The sequence below is a fragment of the Lithobates pipiens genome, unplaced genomic scaffold (assembly GCF_037356315.1).
Source record: "Lithobates pipiens isolate NorthernLeopardFrog02 unplaced genomic scaffold, aLitPip1_a1.2 Scaffold_28, whole genome shotgun sequence".
NCBI lineage: Eukaryota > Metazoa > Chordata > Amphibia > Anura > Ranidae > Lithobates > Lithobates pipiens.
In genome coordinates, this window is record NW_027507789.1 from 65,092,549 (window position 1) to 65,118,224 (window position 25,676).

The 25,676-nt window shown below is 45.9% G+C and overlaps 1 protein-coding gene across 1 annotated transcript in view; it reads left to right on the forward strand.

The window, feature by feature from the left end:
* Positions 1–25,676, forward strand: part of NUP85 (nucleoporin 85) — a 118,900-nt gene that overhangs the window by 29,347 nt on the left and 63,877 nt on the right. The window contains exons 5-7 of the mRNA XM_077459336.1: positions 8,706–8,749; positions 10,770–10,839; positions 17,017–17,138. Of these exons, the coding sequence (XP_077315462.1) occupies positions 8,706–8,749; positions 10,770–10,839; positions 17,017–17,138 (236 nt within the window). The remainder of the gene's footprint in view (positions 1–8,705; positions 8,750–10,769; positions 10,840–17,016; positions 17,139–25,676) is intronic.

The following is a 25,676-nucleotide window of genomic DNA, read 5'->3' on the forward strand; positions in this document are numbered from 1 at the left end:
TTTTCCCCCTTTTCACTCCTCCTCATCTCCCCCGGTGTACCTGGTCCCCAGCCCACACCCCCCCCACCCTTTTCTTTTTGTCCCCCCTCCTCGGTCCCCTCTCCATCATGCTATGTTCCATTCTCTCTCCCATCTCGGGGCCCCTCGCACCTTTCTCCTCCTCCTCTCCCCCGTCATTCCTCTCTCTCTTTTCTCCCTCTGCTCCTACCTGATCCGGCCTTCCCCTCCTCTATTTCCCTTGTGGCTGGGTTCCTACTACGATGGGGTTTGATGCACCGGGACGCTTGGCGAATTTTCTCTGCTGGCGCCGAGACCCGGGGTTGGGTCCTCGGCGGGCTCTGACCCTTCTCGTGAGCTCCCATAGTAGGGGACATGCTGATATACTATACGACTTTCATGCTTTGCAATTGTATTGACGAGACTATATTGGGCACTATATGATTATGGTGCTGAGGGCACGGCTCACTCATATGCCTGTCTGCTGGTTGCTGTACCGGCGGGCGGTGTGTGCGTGCCGTGCTCCATCGCTGGGATAGCACCCAGCGGACCTTTCGCTCTCATATTTCACCAGGCTTAACCTGGTTATGTTTTGTTTTGGGATGTATGCTCCGGCTTGGTTGGGGGGGCTGAGAGCAGGGAGGGGGGGGTTGGGAAGTTTGATAGTTAATGTCAGGTTTAGTTGCAGGTTTTACTCGGGTGCTATTGTTCGCACATTACACATGACCACAGGACGTGTTCCGGTACAAATTATAATTTGTAAAAGTCATTTTGAAATGTATGATTATGCTGTGTTGGGGGGGGTCACTGTCTTGGGGATCGCCCGCCCTCCTCCGTATCCTAAGTTTATTACTTACTACCTCAGGGTGAGTTAAAATTCCTGTCCTGGAATGTTCGAGGGTTGCGGGATAAATTGAAACGTACAGCAGTGTTTGACCGTCTCAAATCCTATAGGGCTAATGTTATCGTGCTGGTGGAGACACATATTACCGGACAATTACAGCTGGCGTTGAAACGCCCCTGGATTGGCTGGGCATATCATGCCACCTATACCCCCTACTCCCGTGGGGTCACTGTCCTCGTGACCAAATCTACCCAATTCGAGCTATTATCTATGCGGACGGATCCCCAGGGCAGGTACCTGTTCTTGCATTGTATTCTTTGTGGGGCCCAATACCTTATACTGGCATTTTATGTTCCCCCGCCATACAACTCTACAGTTATCACTGAGGGCCTATCCTATATGGCCATGTACCCCTCCACCCCCGCCATTTGGCTAGGAGATTTTAACATGGTGCAAAATAGGGACTTAGACAGGATGCGTATCACTGGGGATGCCTGTGGCCACGGGGAGACCAGATTGGGTCGCATACTGCAGGAGTTTTCGCTTGTGGACCCGTGGCGCCACAGGTATCCCGAGAAACGGGAGTACTCTTGTTTCTCTGCAACCCATTCCTCTATGTCCCGCATCGATTACATCTTAACGGCTGAGAGCCTGCTGCCCGGACTGGCGGACGCAGGGTACTGCGCCCGTTCGCTCTCGGACCATGCTCCTTGTTGGGCAACTCTCAGGCTGGCACGCCAGGCAGGTCCGAAGCAGTGGAGACTCCACCCCTTTTGGCTGTCGGCGTTGAGCGAATGCGAGGATATAGAAGAGGAATGGCGATTTTACTTTGACACCAACAGAGACTCGGCCCGTACGGACCACGTTTGGGAGGCCTTCAAGCTGCATGTCCGCTCCACCCTCTCGCGGCGCATAGGCCGGCTGAAACAGGCTTCTCAGACACAGATGAAGCAGGTTACTGAGGCATTGGATGCGGTTGCGGCCGACTTCTGTGCTGACCCTACCCAGGCAAAGGCACAGCTGCTCAGACAACACACCCGAGCGGTTGAACACCTACAATTTGAACAGGCTAAACGGAAGCTATTTTTCACCAGACAACGGGTTTTTGAGCAGGGTGAACGCGCAGGGAAGCTTCTGGCATATTTGGCACACCAGGACTCCAGACCCCCGGTGGTGGTCTCTTTGACCAATCACCGGGGAGTTGAGGTGTCCGAGCCTCAGGCGGTGGCGGATATGTTCCGAGAGTTCTATATGACGACTTATACCTCTCAAGTACATATACCAAGAACGGAGATTAGGACCTATTTGGAGGGAATATCTCTTCCTAGACTATCCCCGACTCAGGTTGCAGATCTTGATGCCCCTCTAACTAGTGATGAGGTCGCACTGGCGATTTCCTCACTGGCATCAGCAAAAGCCCCCGGACAAGACGGTATCCCTCTAGATTTCTATGCCCAGTATTCTAATGTGTTAGTTCCAGAATTATTGAAACTGTTCAAATATATGCTTGACTCGGGAACCATCCCCGAGACGCTGCGGCAGGCCACCATCATTGTGCTACCCAAGCCTGGCAAGGACCCACACCTTCCTGAATCTTACCACCCCATCTCCTTACTCCAGACCGATATCAAAATTTTAGCTAAAATCTTAGCCATCAGACTGAACAAGGTTATACTGTCCCTTGTACACCCAGACCAGACTGGCTTTATGCCGGGAAAGAACACGGCTATGAACATTCGCCGGGTGTTTATGAATGTGCAAGCTAGGCACAGCTCGATGGGGTCGAGGGTGGTGGTGTCCTTAGATGCGGCCAAAGCCTTCGACTCCATTGAGTGGGAATACCTGTGGGAGTGCTTGGAGCGATTCGGTTTTGGCCCTGTTTTTGTGAGGTGGGTCACCCTACTCTACTACCAACCGACGGCCAGGGTCGCGGTGAATGGTTGGGTGTCTGATCCCTTTCCGGTCGGGCGGGGCACGCGTCAGGGCTGCCCGTTGTCCCCCCTTTTGTATGCCCTCGCGGCGGAACCCCTGGCGGCCAGGCTCCGGCATCATCCAGGGATAGTGGGTCTCTGCAGTGGTACCCTTGTAGAATCCGTAAGCATGTATGCGGATGATACCCTACTGTACCTGGAGGATGAGGGTCCTTCGTTGCGAAGGGCATTGGAGGTGGTGGGAGAGTTTGGCAGATATTCGGGGTTGGCCATAAATTGGTCCAAGTCCCAGATCTTACCGCTGGACGCGTCGGTACCGGATCGCGATGCGGCCTCCCTTCCCCTCGCCAGGGTCTCCGAAATTAAATACTTGGGGGTACGTATTACCAGGGAGCCGCGGGATTACCTACTACTTAATGTTGAGCCATTGTTTTTATTCCTTAAATCACGTACTCAGGCCTGGTCCCGTCTCCCTCTTGGGGTGATGGGCAGGGTTAATCTGACAAAAATGATTTTGCTCCCCAAAATTCTATACGCGCTCTGGCACTCCCCGGTTTTGATCCCTCTTCGATTTTTCAAAACAATAGACACTATTTTGAGTACTTTTTTATGGGGATCCTCTAGACATAAGCTGGCGTGGACTACCCTTAAAAACCCAACGGGATTGGGGGGGGGTGGCCCTTCCGGATTTTAGAGCTTACTATTTGGCGGCGCAACTATCACATTTTTTTCACCTGCACAGGGCGGATGGGGCGAGGTACCAAACGCTGGTGGGTGGTGGGGAGGGTATGCCCACTCATACTCCCCTTCAGCTACTTTTCAGGGCGGGGAGGGCGGGGGGTGTCGCAACCCCCCTGCTGTCCTACCACAGGCAAATTTGGAGACTGGCGCTGGGACTAGTTGGCGCTGACTTTCATCACTCGCACACCCCACTGTGGTGTAACCCTGTGCTGAACGAACTATTAACTGTCCCTGGAGCTGCCCGTTGGGCCTCCAGGGGCATTGTCTTTCTGCACCAGGTTATAACCCCTCTGGGCGTTCGCGACTTTTCAGCGTTACGTGCGGAATTTGACTTGCCTCCTTCTATGCAATTCCAATACTTACAACTGCGGCATGCACTTCAAACCCAATTTGCTGAGGGCCCTCCCAACGTACAGACGTTGTCTCTGGTCGAGTTGTTACTGGGTGACAACTCGGCCCAATTAATTTCCACACTATACAGTCTACTGAGGAGGAGGGAAATAAATCAGATTTCGGAGAGGGCTAGGATCAGATGGGAGGGTGACCTGGGCCCACTGGACGGGTCGGATTGGGAGGAAGTGTTAGAAAACGTTAAATTGGTGTCCTTGAGTATTCCAGACCGCCTTACACAGCTATATTTCATTCACAGATCGTACCTGACCCCTACTAGGCTAGTTAAGTTCCGACCTGACTCAGACCCGGGATGCCCTATGTGTTTCAGTCCCTCTGGTTCTCTCTATCACTTAGTATGGTTATGTCCTCAAATCCAAGGTTTCTGGATGCAAATAACTTCCTTCCTACACGACCACATGGGGTCACCCCTGCTCATGGACCCGAAAGTGTGTATATTAGGACTGCTCCCAGATGTCACGATAGATGTGTACCTTACCACATTCCTGCAGTCCACACTATTTACCGCAAGAAAGCTGATAGCAAAGATGTGGATGCGTCCAGCTCCCCCTGTGCTACGGGACTGGATTGTAGCAATCAATGATAAACTGCCTTATATAAAACTAGTGTACAGTCACCGTGGATGCCCCGCCAAATATAACAAGGTGTGGGACAGATGGTTAAATGCTGTGGAAACATGTGTGGACTGAAGTTAGCACGCCTGGTGTTCATGCCTTGAGGCAATTTGGGGAGGGATGGATGGGAGGTCCGTATGGCAATATACTCTGTTATCTAGATGGGTTCTCCTAGCTGTGCTAGGGATATGTTCAACATGGCATTGTTATACTGTGTGAGTTGTGTGGTTGCACCCACTACCATTTTTTATTGTAACCCTTTTCTATGATTAATAAACCTGCATTTGTTTAAAAAAAAAAAAAAAAAACTGTCAGGGCAGTTAGTGTTAGGTCCAGGGTAGCCCCCTACCACCCCCCAATAAAGGTTTAACCCCTGATTGCCCCTAGAGTTAATCCTTTCACCCCCTTTTGCCAGTGTCACTAAGCAATCGTTTTTCTGATCGCTGCATTAGTGTCACTGGTGCCGCTAAGTAGCGCTAGGTACCCCGATATACTACCCAATAATGGTTTTAACCCCCTGATTGCCCCTAGTTAACCCTTTCACCAGCGATCACCGTATAAGTGCCATTGGTGACGCTGGTTAGCCAGTTAGTTATTTAGGTTCCCCGTCAGGTTTTTATATAGCGCCGGGGACCCCCATATACTACCTAATAAAAATTTGAACCCCGATTGCCTCTAGTTAACCCTTTCACCAGTGATCACCGTATAAGTGTTACGGGTGACTACGGTTTAACCCCCTGATCACCCGGCGGGTGATATCAATTAGGTTTTAGGGTCAGGGTCTGCGTCGCCCTGGGCAGCGCTAGGTTAGTGCCAGTACAGCTAACACCCACGCGCAAAGCATACACCTCCCGTAGTGGCATAGAATCTGAACAGATCAATATCTGATCAGATCTATACTAGCGTCCCCAGCAGTTTAGGGTTCCAAAAAAACGCATTGTTAGCGGGATCAGCCCAGATACCTGCTAGCACCTGCGTTTTGCCCCTCCGCCCAGCCTACCCAAGTGCAGTATCGATCGATCACTGACACTTACAAAACACTAAACACATAACTGGAGCTGTTTGCAGAGTCAGGCCTGATCCCTGCGATCGCTAACAGTTTTTTTTGGTAGCGTTTTATATTTAAATCCGGAAGGCAGTGCTTGGTTTTCGGGGGCCCGTATGTGACTAGGCTCCCAAAAAGTCCCCCACATGTGGTATCCCCGTACTCTGGAGAAGCAGCAGAATTTATTTTGGGGTGTAATTTCACTTATGCCCATAGCATGTGTGAGCAATATATCATTTAGTGACAACTTTGTGCAAAAAAAAAAAAATAATGGTAATATTCCTGCAACTTGTGGCAAAATATTAAATATTTCATGGACTCAACATGCCTCTCAGTAAATAGCTTGGGGTGCCTACTTTCCAAAATGGGGTAATTTGGGGGGGTTTGTACTGCCCTGCCATTTTAGCACCTCAAGAAATAGGCAGTCATAAATTAAAAGCTGTGTAAATTCCAGAAAATGTACTCTAGTTTGTAGACGCTATAACTTTTGCGCAAACCAATAAATATACGCTTATTGACATTTTTTTTACTAAAGACATGTGGCTGAATACATTTTGCCCTAAATGTATGACTAAAATTGAGTTTATTAAATTTTTCTTATAACAAAAAGTAGAAAATATATATTTTTTCTCGAAATTTTCGGTCTTTTTACATTTATATCGCAAAAAGTAAAAATCACAGAGGCAATCAAATACCATCAAAAAGCTCTATTTGTGGGAAGAAAAGGAAGCTAATTTCGTTTGGATGCAACATTGCATGACCGCGCAATTACCAGTTAAAGCAGTGCAGTGCGAAATTGTAAAAAGACCTCTGGTCCTTAGGCTGACAATTGGTCCGGGGCTGAAGTGGTTAAGCAAGTGTTTCCAGATTTGCAAGGGTACTAACTGATCCCACATGGTCTCTTAAGTTCTATCAGATCTGATTTCAGCTTTGAGAGTAAGGTCCTTCTGGAAGCTCTGTCACTGCTCTGACAGTCTCTAGATCTCTGGTGGTTTTGTATTTTTATATTGGGCCTGTTAAAGTTTGTTTGCTGTGTTGCCTACCCCTAAGTTGGACTTATTTTTGAAGTCTCAAAGGTGAAAGCCTTCCCATGTCCTATAATGGATGGGAATGAAAATTGTTTTTTTGTGCTCATCGTTAAATCATTTCCTTGGATTCCTTTTGAAGGATGCAGGTCCCGCACCTCCTGTTTTTATGATCAACAGCAAAATTCTCCCAGTGTATTCGGCAGAATTCCAATTTGCCAGCTATTCTCTTCACTTTGTTATCAGGAGCTGGCTGACATCCTTTGTATATGGCCAGGCCAGTGGTCACGCTGTCACCAGAGTTCTAAATTGAGGGAGTAACTCCACCTGTATAATCTGTAGAAATGATCAGTTTGACAGCTCCGTCCTGCACAGTGCACACTGGGCTATACGTAAGTAGATGAGGTTCTGTTCACCCCCAGCACATAGTAACAAATACTCCTTTCTATCTTAGAGTTCTGATTTTAAAATTGTATTCCACTCCATCAAAGTTTATCATCTGCTTTATTACATTTAGGGCTGCAACTAATGATTATTTTCATAATCGATTAGTTGGCCGATTTATTGTTTCGATTAATCGGTTAATAACCTTTAAAAGTGGGTCAAATTGACATTCATTTTCAACCACAGTGACGGGAAAGTTTGGAAATAATAGAAAACTTCTTGGTCAAAGGAATTTTCAGACAGTGGATGTGGTTTTTGTTCAGAAATGAGGTGAAAATTTCATTTCATTTCAAAAATGTACAAAGATTTTTCATCAGAATATTCTCACCTGAAAATTGATCGGTGAGGCCAGCATAAGGCTCGGTACACACCTATGCAGTTTTCGCCCCATGATCTGTTTCTGCAGTGTTTTTTTTGCTGTGCATTTTGATTTTTGCACACGTGATTTTACAGCAATTTTCGTTTTTTGCTTTTTTTTTTTGGGCAGTTTAAAAAACACACTACATTCTTTCTGCAGCTTCCCTATTGAAGTACATTGAACCAAAAAAGCACCGTTTTGCGTTAAAAGTCCCTGACCCTTTCCAAATATGCAGCGGCTGAAAAAAGCACAGATCTAAATGTGTCCCATAGGAAACCATGTAAATGAACTTTAGTGTGTTTCTGAAAAAATCACCAATGTGAACCAGGCCTAAGACGTTAAGTAAACTAATGGGGTTAAAAAGACTAAAATTAGCCCTTTATAGTACAAAAAAGCAGATAATCACTACTGGAAGGGGGTTCATTTGTTTACTGTAGAACAGTGAAAGTAATATTTACAGTAGTGATTATATTTTTGTACTATAAAGGGCTCATTTTAGTTTTTTAACCCCATTATATTGCTGGCCGATTATCAATTTTTGTGGCAGCACAGTGGTGTAGTGGTTATCACTCTCCCCTAGCAGTAAGAAGGGTCACTGGTTCAAATCCCAACCACGACACTACCTTCAGTTTGCGTGTTCTCCCTGTGCCTGCGTGGGTTTCCTCCGGGTACTCCGGTTTCCTCCCACACTCCAAAGACGTGCAGGTAGGTTAATTGGCTTCTGTCCAAAATTGGCCCTAGTATATGAATGGGAACCTTGGATTGTGGGCTCCTTGGGGGTAGGGACTGATGTGAGTGTGCAATGTACAGGGATAATTGTAGACACTCAGGTTGAACTGGATGGACTAGTGTCTTTATTCAACCTTACTAACTATGAAACTATGAAAATAGTAATCGCTTAATTTCATAATTGATTATTTGTCAATTAATTGATTAGTTGTTTCAGCCCTAATTACATTTAATTTGTTGTCATTTTGCATATTATGTATAGCTAGACATAAAGAACACTTTGTGAGGCATAACATTATATCTTCTATGTCCAGTTTTATAGTCGGTACAATACTAATTCAGTTTTGCACCCTGAGAACTCTTCTCTGTGCTATTTTTCCATATCATGCCCTTTTCCATGCTGTATCTGCAGCATTCTGTATCTTTCTCTTCTGTATAATTTCTGTATATCTTCATATGATATGTCCTTCTTTCCCTTTTTATTTTTCGTCATATGACAAATGTAATAACACATTTTTAACTTGGATTGACTTCTTCTTTTTTTTTTTTTTTTTTTTAACTTTCAGATTCTACACGTGATGGGGCTCAAAATGCCAAATACACTGAGCAGGTGAATGCTGGAGAAGGGTTACTGAGTAACAACTGGTTGCAATAAATTATTTGAGCTTTCTAAAGCTGCAGCATGAACTCCTACTATTGGATTTCCATGTTACCAAACAAAGGATAATGTGCAATATTTTTAAACTAAGGGAGAGGGTCATGGTTACATAGTTTAGTAAGGTTGAATAAAGACACCAGTCCATCCAGTTCAACCTGAGTGAGTGTCTACAATTGTCCCTATCCCTGTACATTGCACACTCACATCGGTCCCTACCCTCAAGGATCCAACAATCACAGGTCCCCATTCATATACTAGGGCCAATTTGGGACAGAAGCCAATTAACCTACCTGCATGTCTTTGGAGTGTGGGAGGAAACCGGAGTACCCGGAGGAAACCCACGCAGGCACAGGGAGAACATGCAAACTCCAGGCAGGTAGTGTCGTGGTTGGGATTCAAACCAGCGACTCTTCTTACTGCTACTGCCCCTTTTTACTCTCACTGAGTACTAACCACTACACCACTGTGCCGCTGGTATAGAAACAAGAAAATATACAAAAAAATAGCATTTTTACTGTGACCTCATTGCTATAGAGTGGCTGTATGTGTGCAGATCTTTCTCCAAAGATAATGCTAATCCCATTTTAGATTTATCCTGGAGGGATCTACCACACCTAAACATTATAATTTGGGTAGAAAGGATGCTGTGTTTTTTTTTTTTTTTTTTTTTTTTTTTTTTTTTTTTCCCTGCTCACATACCCCCTCTGCCTCATGGTTTAGAATAACTCTGACAGTAAATTCTTGCAAAAAATGTTGCTATACAAATGGACATTTGTATACTAGAGGGGAAAAAAAGGTAAATATGTAAAGATCTCCTGCTGCTCATAATGACAGATGTGTATGTGTCAGAAACCATGAACCAGACCGAGATTATTCAATAACCAGATCAGGTAATCAGCCAGGCCTGAAGTCAGGAATCCAAGTGAGCAGCCAGCCCAGAAAAGGAAGGGCTAGGCAGCCCTGACAGTATGTTATGTTCTATTCATTATATTTAAAAGTGTTGCCAAGCTCCCAAATACTAATGTGCTAATATACCTTTGAAAATTGCTGTGCAAACAGATTTAAAGGAAAACTAGCACATTTAGCATTTGGGAGCTCTGAACCCCTTTTGAATATAATTATGCACATTAATACACGCTTGCCGTGTGTATAGGTGTGAGTGATCCGCTCATTAAGTTTTGTAGTCTTGTAGCACCAAATGGCACAACATAACAGCGCGCAAGTACTTCCATTTTTAAATGTCCCATTCATTACAAATAGTGAGTCGATAAACTTGAAAGCCTTATGTAAAATGTTAGCTCATGCTTCCCTTTTAATAAGGAAATCCAGTAAACCACTACATGACCACATGAAATGCATATATGAAAGCTGTTTTACCTGCCAAATGATTTGTATTTCTGTAGAACAGCCAGCCTGGAGACCTGACTTTTTTTTTTTTTTTTTTTTTTTTTTTTTTTACTACATTTAAATAATGCAACTAGGTCTTGTCCCAGCCTGTAAGTGGGAAGTAAAAAAAAAAAAAAAAAAAAAAAAGCAGACTGAGGAGCTCATATCTTTTGTTACTTTGGTCTCAGCTCATGATAGCATGCTCCTTGTTATCACATAAATACTGCAGCACAACTGGTTTGTTGTTCTGCCTCTCCTTCTCCCAGTCTGAACTCTGCTGATGAGATAACTGAGAAAAGACAAATTCCTTTCTGTGTTTTTTTTTTGCTTTGGCCATTTTTTTTTTGAGCTTTGAGAGCTGAGAACATTTACCTCCAACCAATATCCTTTCAGTTTGGACAAAAGCTATATTACCTACTCCTAAACACAGGAGAAACACATGTTCTAATTGCATCTAAACAGAACAGTAGTACTTCAGCGAATCAATGCTAATTACTGCACCACAGCTTCCAAGTAAATAAAACAAACAAAAAAAGTAATTTGTGATAATTTATCTAAACATATGTACTATTTTGATTTGTTTTAGCTCTCTATACTGTCTGCCATGGAGCTTTGTTGGAGCCTGTGTGAAATACTCTTTGTTGAAGCTGCTACAGGTAAGGATCCTTAATGCATGGTATTTGAAATGGCTTTCTGCACAGTCCAATGACCAGCTTTGTAAAATTACATAATGACACGTGTTTATTTGTACTCCGCCCACAGTACAGTCTCTTATCATTCAGTGCTGGAGCACTGTCTGTGTTCCAGCTTCCAGCACCTAGCTGCTATCCTGATTCTTGTATGGTGCCCATTGGCCTGCAGGCCATGTGTTGGGCACCAGGGGTCTAAGGTATCATTAAAGCGGGGTTCCACCCTAAAGTGGAATCTCCGCTGATCGGATCCCTCCCCCCCCCCTCCGGTGTCACAATTGGCACCTTTCAGGGGGGAGGGGGGTGGAGATACCTGTCAAAGACAGGTATTTACACCCACTTCCGGGCATAGACTCCCGTGGGAGTCTACGCCATTTCCTGTCCTGCCGCGCTGTCTGCTGGGACACACACGGGTCCCAGTGACAGCGCGGAGAATTCCTATTGCGCTGCGCGACTCGCGCATGCGCAGTAGGGAACCGGGAAGTGAAGCCGATTCGCTTCACTTTCTGATTCCCTCACCTAGAATGGTGGCGGCAGCAGCCGAGGGCCGAGCGATCGATCGGCCTCGGCTGCCGGCATCGCTGGAACCCGGGACAGGTGAGTGTTCATTTATTAAAAGTAGTAGTATTTATAGCTGCTGGCTTTTAATATTTTTTTTTTTGGTGGAATCCCTCTTTAAGGCAATCAAAAAATTCTTGGTGTCATTAAAAGCAAAATGACTTCTTCCTTTTTTTATTTTTTATTTTATTTGTGTGATTAGAGTAAGAGAAGGTTGTTTTTTTTTTTTTTTTTTTTTTTCCATCTGTGTTCCATTTGGGGAGATTTTCCTTAACTCCCTATGCCATAGCCAAAACAGGAAGTGATAAGACCCCCCCCCCCAAAGTGGGGGAATCTATGGGTGTCACCAGGGTCACCAAAACCAGTGTCCCCATTGGAAGATTTCTCCTATATTACTGTGCTGATCTCAACCCTAAATGTTGTGATTTTTGTTTAATTTCATTTTCAATGATAGTGGGAAACAGGAAAAATAGAGAGGTGAATCTCCCTAATGGGGTGCACAGACATCCCTAAAACCTGGCAGTGGTTCTAATTCTTTTCCACTCCCAAAAGAAAAAAAATGTCTTTAGTGAGTCTAATATAGTTGTCCATATAGCTGGCTGTGTCAGGTTGCTGGGCAAACTCAGAAATAAGTAACCTAAAAAATTCAGTGTGTATATATAAAAATGCTGTAAATTTAAGAATGCTTTCAAAAATATAAGTGTTAATAGTTTTATTGTTGACAAAATTGGAAAGTAAATGAACAGAAGAGAAATCCAAATCAAATCAACATTTGGTGTGACCACCCTTTGCCTTCAAAACAGCATCAATTATAGGTACACTTGCACACAGGAAATTGGCAGGTAGGTTGTTCCAAACATCTTGGTGAACTAACCGCAGATCTTCTGTGGATGTAGGCTGCCTCAAATCCTTCTGTCTTTTCATTGAATCGCAGACTGATTTGATGTTGCAATCAGAGCTCTGTGGGGGCCAAACCATCACTTCCAGGACCCCTTGTTCTTTACGCTGAAGATAGTTCTTAATGACCTTTCCTGTATGCTTGGGGTCATTGTCCTGCTGCAGAATAAATCTGGGGCTAATCGCACGCCTCCCTGATGGTATGGCCTGATGGATAAGTACCTGCCTGTATTGGTCAGCATTGAGAACACCATTGAGCCTGACCAAATCTCCATCTCCAAAAATTCAGCCCCATACTTGCATGGAATCTCTACCTTGCTTCACGGTTGTCCGCAGACACTCATTATTGTGCCACTCTCCAGCCCTTCAGTGAACAAACTACCTCCTGCTGGAGCCAAATTATTTCATTTTTTTTTTCCTTTTCAGTTTAGAGCACCTGCTGCCATTTTTTTGCACCCCAGTTCTCATACAGTATATAGTTGAGCCGTTCAGCTTTGTTTCCACATTGGAGGTATGGCTTTTTGGCTACAATTATTATTATTTTTTTAAGACAACTTCTGGCCAGACTTCTCTGCACAGTATCGGGTGCACCTAGGTTCCACTAGCTTCCACCAGTTCTGTACTAATTGCACTGCTGGACATCTTCCAATGTTGGATGGAAGTAAGCATGATGTGTCTTTCATCTGCTGCATTAGGTTTTCTTGGCCGCCTACTGCGCCTATGGTCCTCGACATTGCAGTTTCTTTATGCTTCTTCAAAAGAACTTAAACGGCACATCTTGAAACCCTAGTCTGCTTTTGAAATCTTTGCCTGAGAGAGACCTTGCTGATGCATTATAACTACCTTGTGTCTTGTTCCGGTGCTCAGTCTTTCCATGGTGTATAACCAGGAAACGATATTCTACAACCTTGCCTTAGCAGAGTTTGGCTGTTCCTCACCCAGTTTTAAGCCTTGTACACTAGTGGTTCCAAAACCCCGGGCTGTTGATATATGGTATAATTGGTTAATCGTACACCTGACTCTAATCCTACAAAATATCTGACTTTGTGCAAGTGTAATAATTGATGCTGGTTTGAAGCCAAATGGTAGTCACGCCACATATATTGATTTAGGTTTCATTTTGTAAATTGAAAAAAATTACACAATTATAATCTCTATTTTATTTAAAGCATTCTTACTTTACAGTACGTGTGAAACACAAGGACCATGGGCCAAACCTGTCCCTCCAGGCCATTTCATGTGGCCCTCCGCTTCTCGCTCACCAATGTCACTTGTAAACACACAAGCCTTTCTGTGTTTTCAAGGATGGCTTTCCCTTTGGCAGCTCTCACAGATCCCTGCCTACCCTACCCTACACTCACAGTGGGGACAAGGGAGATACAGGGTGCAGTGTGAAATGGGGTATCACATGGTAAGCTGCACTGTGATCCTCCACTGTGTCCAGGAGCACAAATGCAGCCCAGTGATCTCCCTGCAAGTGAGAGAGAGGCAGATCTGTCACACTGCCGTGAGGTGCTAGAGCCGGGCTGGGTATGTCAGATGCAAGGAAGCCTTTGGGGGGGGGGGGGGGCGGCGGCATGAGGGCTATGAGACACCCCTAAACCTTGCACTCTGTATTTAGTGTACTCCTCAATCCTGCACTCTGTATATAACACACCCCTGAACTCTGAACTATGTACATAGCCCACCCCTCAGATCTGCAGTCATGTGCAACATTCAGGGGTGCCCTATGCGCAAATGCACTCCTAGTATTTATTGCCCCTTAAAGCGGAGGTCCACCCTAAAATGGACCTTCCGCTCATCGGAATCCTCCCCCCCTCCGGCGCCACAATTGGCACCTTTCAAGGGGGAAGGGGGTGCAGTTACCTGGATAATCCAGGTAACTGCACCCACTTCCGGGATAGCTCTCTGCGGAAAGGGGCGTGGATTACGCCCCTTTCCGCAAGTGCCCGCCCCCTTCCGCAAGTGCCCCGCTGCCTGCTGGGAAACGCACAGATCCCAGAGGCAGCGGGGACCGTCCTTATTGCGCAGCGCTACTCGCGCATGCGCAGTAGGGAACCGGGAAATGAAGCCGAAAGGCTCCATTTCCTGATTCCCATACCCAAGATGGCGGCGGCAGCACCCGAGTACCGATCTAGAGATCGGCTTCGGGTGCCGACATCGCGGGCGCGCTGGACAGGTAAGTGTCACTATTTTAAAAGTCAGCAGCTGCAGTATTTGTAGCTGCTGGCTTTAAAAAAAAAAAAAAAAAAAACGCGTCCCGGCGGACTCCCGCTTTAAAGATCCCCCTGTTACTATGATTTGTCCACACCACCATCTATATAGTTTGGTGGTATGGGCATGGTTGAGCACCTATTATCTGAGGGGAAAAAAAAGGCCAGGATGCATTTTTATATAGTCTTTCATATGCAGTGGTCCCTTTGGCAACTATAATGCTGATGTGGCCCGGGATGAAATTTGAGTTTGACACCCCTGCTTTACCGAAGCCATAAGTTATTAATTTCCATAAATGAGAATCGGTGAGAGTCGCATTTGTTAGCAACAAAAAGAATTGTCCCTAGTGATGCATCACCCCAGCCACTATTGTCACAGCCACATTAGATGCAACATCCTTCTCCATTTGTTGATTTTTTATTTCTTTTTTTCCCTTGGGTGGACCATGCATGGGACGTGGTAAACTATTAGGCTGGGTTCACGCTGTGCGCAGACGCGGCTCGCGGCAGGGATCCAGTGCGGTGAGTTCTCTATTTCAGGGACGAATCAGACCTGAATTTTTGCCTGCATTTGTTGTACCTGAAACAGAGCCATCGATGCACAGGGCCCTTGTTCAAAGCGCTCCGACCACCCTGGAGATGTGTGAACCGGCTCCATTGAGAGCTGGTCACAGTCTCCTGTCATGCGAATTGGATGTGGAGAAACCACATCCAATTCGCATCAGTGTGAATCCAGCCTAAAGGAGACTTTCTGTCCATTTGATTTTCTTGCGTGATCTGGATTTACATTCCGGATGGGACATTTTTGATCTGTCTGACATTGTGGTACATTTTACGTTTGGGCATTGTGAACTGCATTATACTTTCTTGTATTTTATTACAATTAAATTTATATTACCATGTTTTTATCGGCGTATAACACGCACCCCAAGTTTAGGAGGGAATTTTAAGGAAAAAAACTTTTAGGAGGGAAGTTTAAGGAAAAAAAAAACTTACATTTAAATGCCGATCAATGGAGCCTTGTCAGTGTCCATCTGCAGCCTTGTCCATCGTTGCACCCTTGTCAGTGTCCATTTGCAGCCTTGTCCATCGTTGCACCCTTGTCAGTGTCATTTGCAGCCTTGTCCATTGTTGCAGCCTTGTCAGTTTCATTTTCAGCTTTGCCGTTTAAAAATGGCACCGCCGAGATACAGAGCTGGATGTCCTGTAGTTCTCGACAGCTTTTGGCCGTTCTTAGCTGAAAGCCACCCACAGGCTCACAATTGGCGGGGGGATCGGCTTATAACACGCACACATGATTTTACCCTCATTTTAATGGGAAAAAAGTGTGTGTTATACACGATAAATACGGTATATGTCTTTTTTTAATTGATGCCCCCGCATTTAAATGCCCATCAATGGAGCCTTATCAGTGTCTGTCATTAGCAGCCTTGTCCATCATTAGCAGCCTTGTCCATCATTAGCAGCCTTGTCCATCGTTGGCAGCCTTGTCCGTGTCATTTGCAGCCTTGTCCATCATTGCAGTCGACACTGCAGACTTGTCAGTGTCAATTGTAGCCTTATCCGTGTCAATTACAGCCTTGTCCATTGTTGCAGCCTTGTCAGTGTCATTTGCAGCTTTGCCATGCAGCCTTGTCAGTGTCATTTGCAGCCTTGTCATGCAGCCTTGTCCATCGTTGCACCCTTGCAGTGTCATTTGCAGCCATGTCAGTTTCATTTGCAGCTTTGCCGTTTAAAAATGGCGCCGCCGAGATACAGAGCTGGATGTCCTGTAGCTCTCGGCAGCTTTTGGCCGTTCTTGGCTGAAAGCCGCCCACAGGCTCACAATCGGCAGGGGATCGGCTTATAACACGCACCCACGATTTTATCCTCATTTTAAGGGGGAAAAATGGTATATGTATTTTTTAATTGATGCCCCCTCATTCTGGAGCTGGATGGATGAGGATATGATTCAGTTATAAAACAAAAAATATAACTGCGCTATCTCACGAATTTCTACCCTAAAAAATGATGATTTACACCTATAATGACCTATATTACCATATGGACATATGATCTCCAGTAATAATTAGTATGCACATCAATGCTAGTTATGAAATAATAACAATCCTTTAATCATATAAAAAAATCAATATACACCTCATATAAATAGTGATATATAAAAAATAAACATAAATAACTTTGAATTATAATATAGTAAAAAGTGAATATATCTATTAAAAAAACGTGATGATAATGAATGTATATAATTAAGATAAATAACATAAATAAATCACGGTGGGATTTAAGGAGTTTTTATCAAATAAATAAATTCATTAATGTGCCCAATAAAGTGCTTCAGAAAAAAAGAGTCCAACAGTCCGTTGAATTAAAGAAGGGGTGATCAGATTCCATATCTGTAGTTCTGTGCTAGGTCCGAGATCAGTTAAAAATGAATTTTAGATACTTGAATAATTTCTCTTGTTTTAACTTTCAGCTGGATCGCTCTTGATACTGCTGCTGGATTGGGTACGAGCCCATGTGTCTGAAGTAGAAAATATAGTTCAAGATGTGCTCCAAAGCGAAAGTCCCCCACAGCATGACAGGTTTTGGGATGCGGTATGTGTTACTTATTTGGAAGATTCATATAATAATCGAGATCTGCTGACTGCAAGTATGTTCACATACTGCCTTTTGTACAAGCGGTTTGTGCCAGATTTTGGCATTTTATTTATTTACAGGACCCGGATCTGTACTTGAAAAGCACTGTAAATATAATTGCTCTTGAGTATGATTTGGATTGTCTCAAAATACTGACACTGAACAAAAGCGCCTATAGCATTAATGCGAGTTGTTCATTGAGTATGATGTGCCTTTAACACGTGTTAAAAATGCTGACCAAACGCCCTGTGTTTTGTTTGACATGCATTAAAAAAGCACCCCGGAGCAATCTCCTATCCATGTCTGCCACAAGAACAATGCGGAATGGGTTGATAAAGTGAATTCCACCCATTGGGACCACATTTTATAAAAATAGTTTAGGACAGCCCTATGTTTATTGGGTCAACTCTACGCTCCTCAGTTTGGAATTAACTGCGTCTGTCCTTTGGGTGCATGTTGGTGGACTAGGCAAGATACATTTCTGCAGTATGAGTTTACGGGCTAAATTTAAGAATGTCGTCCTCATCAATTGTATATCGATTGGAAGAAGGTCTTCCGGGATCACCCCCAGAAGGGTTACCTTCGGGTCAGACAAAACGTGTAGGGCAAAGTGTGTTTAGGGTATTAAAAATAAACTCCTAGTAGAGGTGAAGTTTACAGCAGCACTAGAAGATGTGAATGAGGGTGTCCGTAGCCTTAACACATCTGGGACATTGTGGTGATTCCGCACTCCCCCAAGTATGTAGCTTCTGTGGAATGTAGTGTACTCTGTGGATAATGAACAATTGGGTCAGATATTGAGAGGAGGATAAAGAGACCTGCGTTAAATTTTCCAAAGACTGAATCCACTGCTTTTAAGTATCTTAATATTGAAATGGCCTTTGTTTAATCAGTGCAACTGATGCTAGACCCACTACTAGGAACCAGGGGTCCCAATTTTGAAGCATTTCTGTAGACAGACTACGTTGAAACACTAATTCTTGCCTCAATGGAATATAATTCACCTGGGTTCTCTATTAATTGGAAGTTGGTGGGTTGTGTCTGTTTTCCTTGCAACATCTTCTGTGATCTCCTAAACCTCAAATTTTCCTTCTAAGTTTTGTTTGCTTGGAACAAGCAGTACACTTTAGTTTCAGTCTTGTGCACTGCTAAAGCACACTACAAATGTCAGAGTGCCTAGTCCAACGTAGGAGCGAGTAAGAGAGTAGCTACATTCCTACATACGGTGGGGGCATGGAGAAAAATGTAACCACCTTCTAACAGAAAGTCAGCCCACAGCAGCAAAATATATAAAAAAAATAAAATAATTTGTAGCGTTGAAGGAAGCCAAGAGCAATGAAAATAACTTTTTTACTTACATAGAATTGCTTTTGTTCAAACCAGAGTTTATTATTATTATACAGGTTTTATATAGAACCAGCAGCTTGCTCAGTGCTTTACAACATGAGGACAGACATTACAGTTGCATTACAATTTGGTACAAGAGGAATCTGAGGGCCCTGCTCGTTTAGAGCTTACAATCTAAAAAGGAAGGGGCAATTGATACAAAAGGTAATAGCTGTGGGGTGGATGAGCTGATGGAGGAAGTAAAACAGTGTGTGTTAGAAGCAGGATAGGCTTCTTTGAAGAGAAGGGTTTTCAGGGATCGTCTAAAGATGGATAGATTAGGGGACAGTCGGACAGATTGGGGTGGGAGTTCCAAAGGATGGGAGAAGCTCAGGAGAAATCCTGGAGGCAAGCTTGCGAGGAGGTGACAAGGGAGCTAGAGAGCAGGAGGTCTTGGGATGACTGAAGAGAGCGGCTTGGTTGGTATTTTGGGACTAGGTTAGTGATGTAACTAGGGGCAGAGTTATGGATGGCTTTGTAAATGATTGTTCGTACTTTGAATTTTATTCGATGGCTGAGTGGAAGCCAGTGCAGGGATTGGCAGAGAGGGGTGGAGGACACTGAATGGCTGGTAAGGTGGATGAGTCTGGCAGCGGCATTCATTATGGACTGAAGGGGGGATAGTCTATGTAAAGATAATCCAACGAGGAGGGAGTTGCAGTAGTCGAGGCGAGAGATGACAAGGGAGTGAATTTGAAGCTTGGTGGTGTCATTAGTTAAAAAGGGGCGTATTCTGGAAATGTTGCGGAGGCTAAGACGGCATGATTTGGACAGGGCTTGTATGTGGGCCTGAAAGGACAGTTCAGAGTCTGTTACCCCTAGCACCCTGGCATGTGGGGGCGGACTGATAGATGTGCCATTGATCTTGACAGAGAAGTCAGGCGAAGGAGCACGTGGGGGAGGAAATATTAAGAGCTCGGTTTTTAGATAGATTACGTTTGAGGAAGTGGTGTGGCATCCAGGCTGATATGTCTGTTAGTAGATCAGTAATGCGTGAGGAGATTGATGGGGTGAGCTGAGGGGCAGAGAGAGAGATTTGGGTGTCATCAGCATATAAATGGTAGTGAAAGCCATGGGAGGCTATCAGCTGACCCAGGGAGGACGTGTAGATCGAGAATAGTAGAGGTCCAAGGACAGAACCTTGGTGGACACCAATGGAAAGGGGAGCTGGAGAAGCGGAAGTGGAGTTGTAAGTGACACTGAAGGTGCGATAGGTAAGATTCAAACCAACGGAGAGTGCAGCCATGGAGACCAAGCAAATTGAATTTTTTGAGGAGGAGGGGTTGGTCAACTGTATCAAAGGCAGCAGAAAGGTCCAAGAGTAAGCGTATGGAATAATGACTGTTTGGTTTTGGCTGTTAGTAAGTCGTTAGTGAGTTTTAGGAGGGCAGTTTCTGTGGAGTGCTGTGGGCGAAATCCGGACTGAAGAGGATCGAGAAGGTTATTTTCAATGAGGTGGTTGCTCAGTCGGTTGTAGACTAAACGTTCAAGGAGTTTGGAGGCAAAAGGGAGTAAAGAGATGGGTCTTAAGTTGTTAAGATTGGTGGGTTCTGAGGCCTTTTTTGGTATGGGAGTGACTAGTGCATGTTTTAGAGGGTTAGGGAAGATGCCAGTAGAGAGTGAGAGGTTGAAGATATGAGTTAAGGAGTGTAGGATTGAGTCAGATGGTGACCGTAGTATTTGAGAAGGAACAGGGTCCAGGGGGCAGGAGGTTAGGTGGGCATTAGAAAAAAGTTTAGTGACTTCCTCTATAGTAGCTGGGTCAAAAGAGGAAAGTATTCATTGTGCAGGAGGACAGGGAGTGTAAGGTGAGGGAGATGTCTGTAGAGCGGAGATCTCGAGACGAATCGTCTCAATCTTATTTTTGAAGTGATAAGCAATTTCCTGGGCAGTGAGTAAGTTAGTGGGTGGGGGTAATGGAGGACGAAGTAGAGTGGTAAAGGTAGAAAAGAGTTGACGGGGACTGCGTGAGAGGGTGTTAATGAGAGTGATAAAGTAGGTCTGTTTAGCAGCGTGCGGGCAAGAATGGTATTTTTGGAGGGCAGATTTATATTGGCTGAAGTCTTGCTGTGACTTAGTTTTATGCCACAGACGTTCAAGAGCACGGCTACATTTTTTGAGGCTTCTGGTATTGTCTGGCTGCCAGGGTTGTAGCGGTCGGGGCCTGATTCTGTGCGTAGTGAGGGGGGCCAAGGTATCCAGGGTGGATGACAGCGAACTGTTGTAGACAGAAGTAGCCAAGTTGGGGCAGGACAAGGATGAGATTTTGTTGTAGAGACAATCTGTAGCAGAGAAAAGAGAAGGGTTAAGATGGCGAAGGTTTCTACGGGTAATAGTTTGGTAGTTGGAAGGCAAGAAGGAGACAGACAAGGAGAGATTGAAACTAATAAGGTGGTGATCAGATAGAGGCAAAGGAATATTGGAGAGGTTGTGCGGAGTGCATAGGTAGGAGAATGAGGTCAAGGCAGTTGCCAATAGAGTGAGTGGAAGCACTTGTCCATTTTAGATCAAAAGAGGTTAGGCTCAGCAGCTTTGAAGTAGCAGGAGTGGGGGGTTGTTGTTTGGGAGATGGGTGATGGCAGGGTGGGAGGGGGAGGGCTAAGTGAGGGTAAGGTAGTTGAGGGTGGGGTGGGAGAGTTTAGATGGAAATGGCTGTGATTGTTGGGGGGAGGGGGGGAGAATGGAGATAGAAAGGTTATTGGGAGACATGAGGGAAGGAGGAGACAACAGGCAGAAGTGACTGCAGACATGGTACAGGAGACAGTCAGAGACTGCAGGCATGGTATAGGACATTATTATTATTATTATTATTATTATTATTTATTTTTTTTAGGCGATAAGCCAACCCATAGCACACAGATATTTCTTATTATTTCATACAGTAACAGATGTAATGGGTCTACCTTCCCCCTAAAGTGGCATTTCATTGGCTGGGACCAAATAACCCCACCTTGTGGACTGCCACAGTGAGACCACTGGTGGTGCTGAGGAGACTCGCTCCTTCTGCTGCACATTCTGTAATAAAAATAAAATAAAATAAATCTTTTTTTTTTTTTTTTTTAAATCCAATGCAAGGGGTAAGACCTGCTTGTCACTGTTAAGCACAAATACCTCATTGTCTCTGATTCCAGAACCTCAGCGCAGACAGCTGCCATCATGAAAGTCTTGGCCCTCGTCGTCATCGCCATCAGGCGGGGAAGGCACTGGAGGGGAGGAGGGTGGATTGGGAAACCTGAAAGCCGAGCTGGCGCTGGCGGCAGCTAGGCATAGAAATTAATGAAGTAAAGATCTCTAGGGCTCCGGAGGGGAGGAGGAGGCGTTCCGCTCCCAAGCGACATCACCGATACTCGTAAAAATGGCTAATATCGGTGCATCCCTAATTTTACGTTTTTGTGTGTGTCAAATGGACAGTACAGGGACATCCTTTGTTGCTAGCATCTAGCTGAAAAACGGTAGTGGGCAATAGTTAATTTAAAGAGAAATTTCCATAAAGAATAAAAATAAGTCAGCAGCTACAAATACTGCAGCTGCTGACTTTTAAAAATCGGACACTTACCTGTTCCAGGGTCCAGCGATGCGGGGGGATCGAAGCCCCGCTCGTCAAACCCCCCCCCCGCTCGGCGGTGTCGGCATTGCAACTGTGGGCACCCGGCTGTGAAGGCGCCGCATGCCATGATTGGCCGCGCAGTTATCTGGAACCTGTCACGTATCCCAGATGACTGACAGGAGAGAGGGGGCAGAGCTGAGCCCTTCCTGCACCAAGGGGAATTGATGCCACCAGCCCAGGCACTGAAGGAGGTAGACTACGAGGGACCCCCTAGCAACAGGCATTTAGAGGTCAGTTAAAAAAAATTCTCTTACGTTCACCAACTGACAAAGCTCCTTTCTTAGACCATTGGGTTGTTAAGCCACCTTCAGGAGAGGACTAGGCAGAACATGTGAACGTGATAATTAAAAGTAGATCTTTCAAGGTCCCTTAGGTAACAACCCCCTCAGCCTGCTACTGCAGCCTCATTTTTTTTTTCTGCCTAGTGAAGGAGAAGGACCTAGGAACCCTGCGGGCCCATCGGTCCGTGGATTTGTCTGCAGAAGTTTTGCTAGATCCTGTGATCTGCTATCAACAGCCGGCTGGGTGACAGGCTGGATACTCTTATCCTTGTTAGTCTCCCCAGCCTGGCCAGCAAGCATGTGCAGACCAGAGCTCCACGCTGGGTTGGCCACAACATGCTCCCAGCTCCAGGGGTGGCCTAATGCTCCGGTGCACGCATATGACCAGGCTACTGATGTCTGCATCACAGCAGCTACCCCAGCTACCCCATACTGATCGGAGATTGGGTCTGTGATGGAATGTCTCCCAGCTCTTTAGGACTGGTAAGTACAGCTCTCCCTGCCTCCCTGAGGCTGGGCCTTCCCTGGGATGTCTATTTCAGGGGTCCCTGGCCTCCCTCTCTTCTCTTCCTGTCCCTATCTCCCCCCCCCCCTTCCCTGTGGGGGATGCTGCATGGGCTGCTGATCAGTGTGTGCCATAGACGGGGGCTCTCACCTGGGGGGGACTGCGCTGGATAGCTGTCCCCTGGATGTGTGTAGGCCTCTCCCCTGAGGTGTCTGGAGGCTGTGTCTGTTGATCGCTGTAGAGCTGTTTCACCTCCATTTCTCTGCCTGTTTTTTTTTACTTTCCCTCATGGCATACAGTGCTTGGCGGCCATTTTTGTTGTGACCAGGGAGCAGCATGTTCTGTCTCCATTTTCCTGTAGTCTGGCGGCCATTTTCCCTGTGATTATGTCCTTTATACTGGACGCTCGGTGGCCATTTTCTTGAAGCCTGAACACGTTTTTTCAGCTTCAGCGCTATTCAGAACAGCTCAGCACAGCACGGTTTGGTCTCTTATGCATCTGGGAGTTGACACAGGAGGACACAGGCACACCTAGCTGGATCGCATAGAACTCTGTCAGGGTGTCCTGCGGGAGGAGCCCCTCAGCCAACAGCAGTTAGGAGGTTGGGACCATCACTGTCCTAAGTCCCCAACAGGTTGCAGACAGGGTAGGGTCAGCATGGCTTCAGAAACTGGCGTTTCTTACCCTGAAATCCAGGAAATAGCAACCGTTTCGCCTGCAGACAGTGCAGTGCCTGTGGACGCTTTGTCGACGGTCCTTAATTCGTTTGTTGCAAAGGTGGTAAATGCCCCCTGCCCCCACGTCCTCCGGGGAGAGCTCTGACGCAGACTCTGGCCCTGCTGAGGCTGGTGACCCCTGTTCTGTTGTTTCAAATGACTCTGACCAGGACCGATCGGACAGTGAGGATGAGTCCCCGTCTGGGTCCGGGCGCAACAAAGTGCTTGTCGGAGCACTTATCACAGCTGTGTGTGATACCCTGAAAATTCAGGAGCCAGCAGATCCCTCTGCTGATGTAACGGTCCCTTTTGGGTCCCGTAAGCCAGCCCGTACACCTAAGGTGTTCCCGTATCTGACTTATTTCGATAAGTTCATATATAAGGAATGGGGTCAACCTCAACTGACCTTTTTTGGTCCCCAAGTATATGGCCGTGCGTTACCCCTTTGAGGAGAGCCTTCTTAAAAAGTGGTCCCCCCAGTATCCAGGTTAAACAAAGTAACCACGATCCCGGTAGAGGAGACTCCTGTCTTTAAGGACCCCACAGACAGGAAGGCCGAGGCAGTGACTTGTGTTCCTTGTTTATGGTTGTGGGGTCAACAATGGGACCAGTACTGGCATCCGCACTTGTCTCAGGCACTTACTGAGTGGGCAAAACTTTTGCTCTGCAAATTGGGAGAGCAATAGGCTTCTACTGTGTGTGTGGAACTAGCAGACCAATTTAGTGCAAGGCCTTAAGTAGGTTTGTGACGCAGCTCTGGATACCCTACCTCTGTTATCCAGAGCTTCAGTGTCGTCAGTGGTGCTGAGGCGCCTGATTTGGCTCAAATGCTGGTCAGCTAACCAGGCATCTAAGAAAGCCCCGACAGATCTTCCCTTCCTTGGCAAACGGCTCTTTGGAGCCTCATTAGATGACATTATTAAAAATGCCACAGGTGGTAAGTGTACGCTACTCCCACAGGCCAGGAAGGCTAAGGAGCCACGCCGTAGGCAAGGGCCCTCTTTTTTCCGCTCACAAACTGCTTTTTCGTCCGCCCGGGGCTTTGGCTAAGCGCCTCCAGCCCGTCAGGACAACTTCTGAATGACAAAAGCTTCCCTGGAACCACAAGCCTGCGAGCAAAAGTGGTACCACATGAAGGTTTGCCCCCGCCCGCAACACGGGTGGGGGTCGCCTTCGGGAGTTTGCAGCCCGGTGGTCCTCTCAGTTATCCGACCAATGGGTATGCGATCTGATTTCCACAGGCTACAAGATATAGTTTCTCTCTTGGCCACCAAACAGATTCTTCCCTTCCAGCATACCCATACTCCTGGCTCGCAGGGATGCCCTATTGGGGGCGGTAAGGGACCTGCTGAGTCACGAGGTGATAGTACCCGTTCCGGAATCAGAAAGTTTCCAAATCTGTTTGTATTCCCCAAAAAGGAAGGGGTACGTCCCAATTTTGGACCTAAAACCTTAGGTATTGGCTTCTGTTTTGTCGTTACTGCAACGTGTTTTGTCGTTGCTGCGACAACTCAGGATTGCGATTGTGGGTTACTTAGATGATCTCCTCCTGAGAGTATCTTCCGCTTCAGAGTTAGAGGAGGATGTGGCGACCACCATGGAGATCCTGCAGGAATTTGGGTGGCTGTTGAGCCTAAAAAAAGACGGTGATTGTACCGACTCAGCGTTTGGAGTACCTAGGCTTACTGCTGGACTCCATGGAAGCAAGAGTGTTTCTCATTTCAGACAAGCTGCAGACTCTCAGAGCTGCAGTAAAACTGCTGATGAACCACAGGTGGTCGTCGCTACGCTTCTACATGCGAGTCCTGAGCCTCATGGTAGCCTCCTCCGAATCAGTACCCAGTTTCACACCAGAATCTTGCAGAAGGAGATTTTGACAGTGGGACAAATCTCTGTTGTCTCTGGATTGGCAGATTCAGGTGAGCCAGTTAGTCAGGGATTACCTGCTCTGGTGGCTGAGGTCCCCGGCACTTCGGTCTGGGAAGTCTTTCCTACCTCTG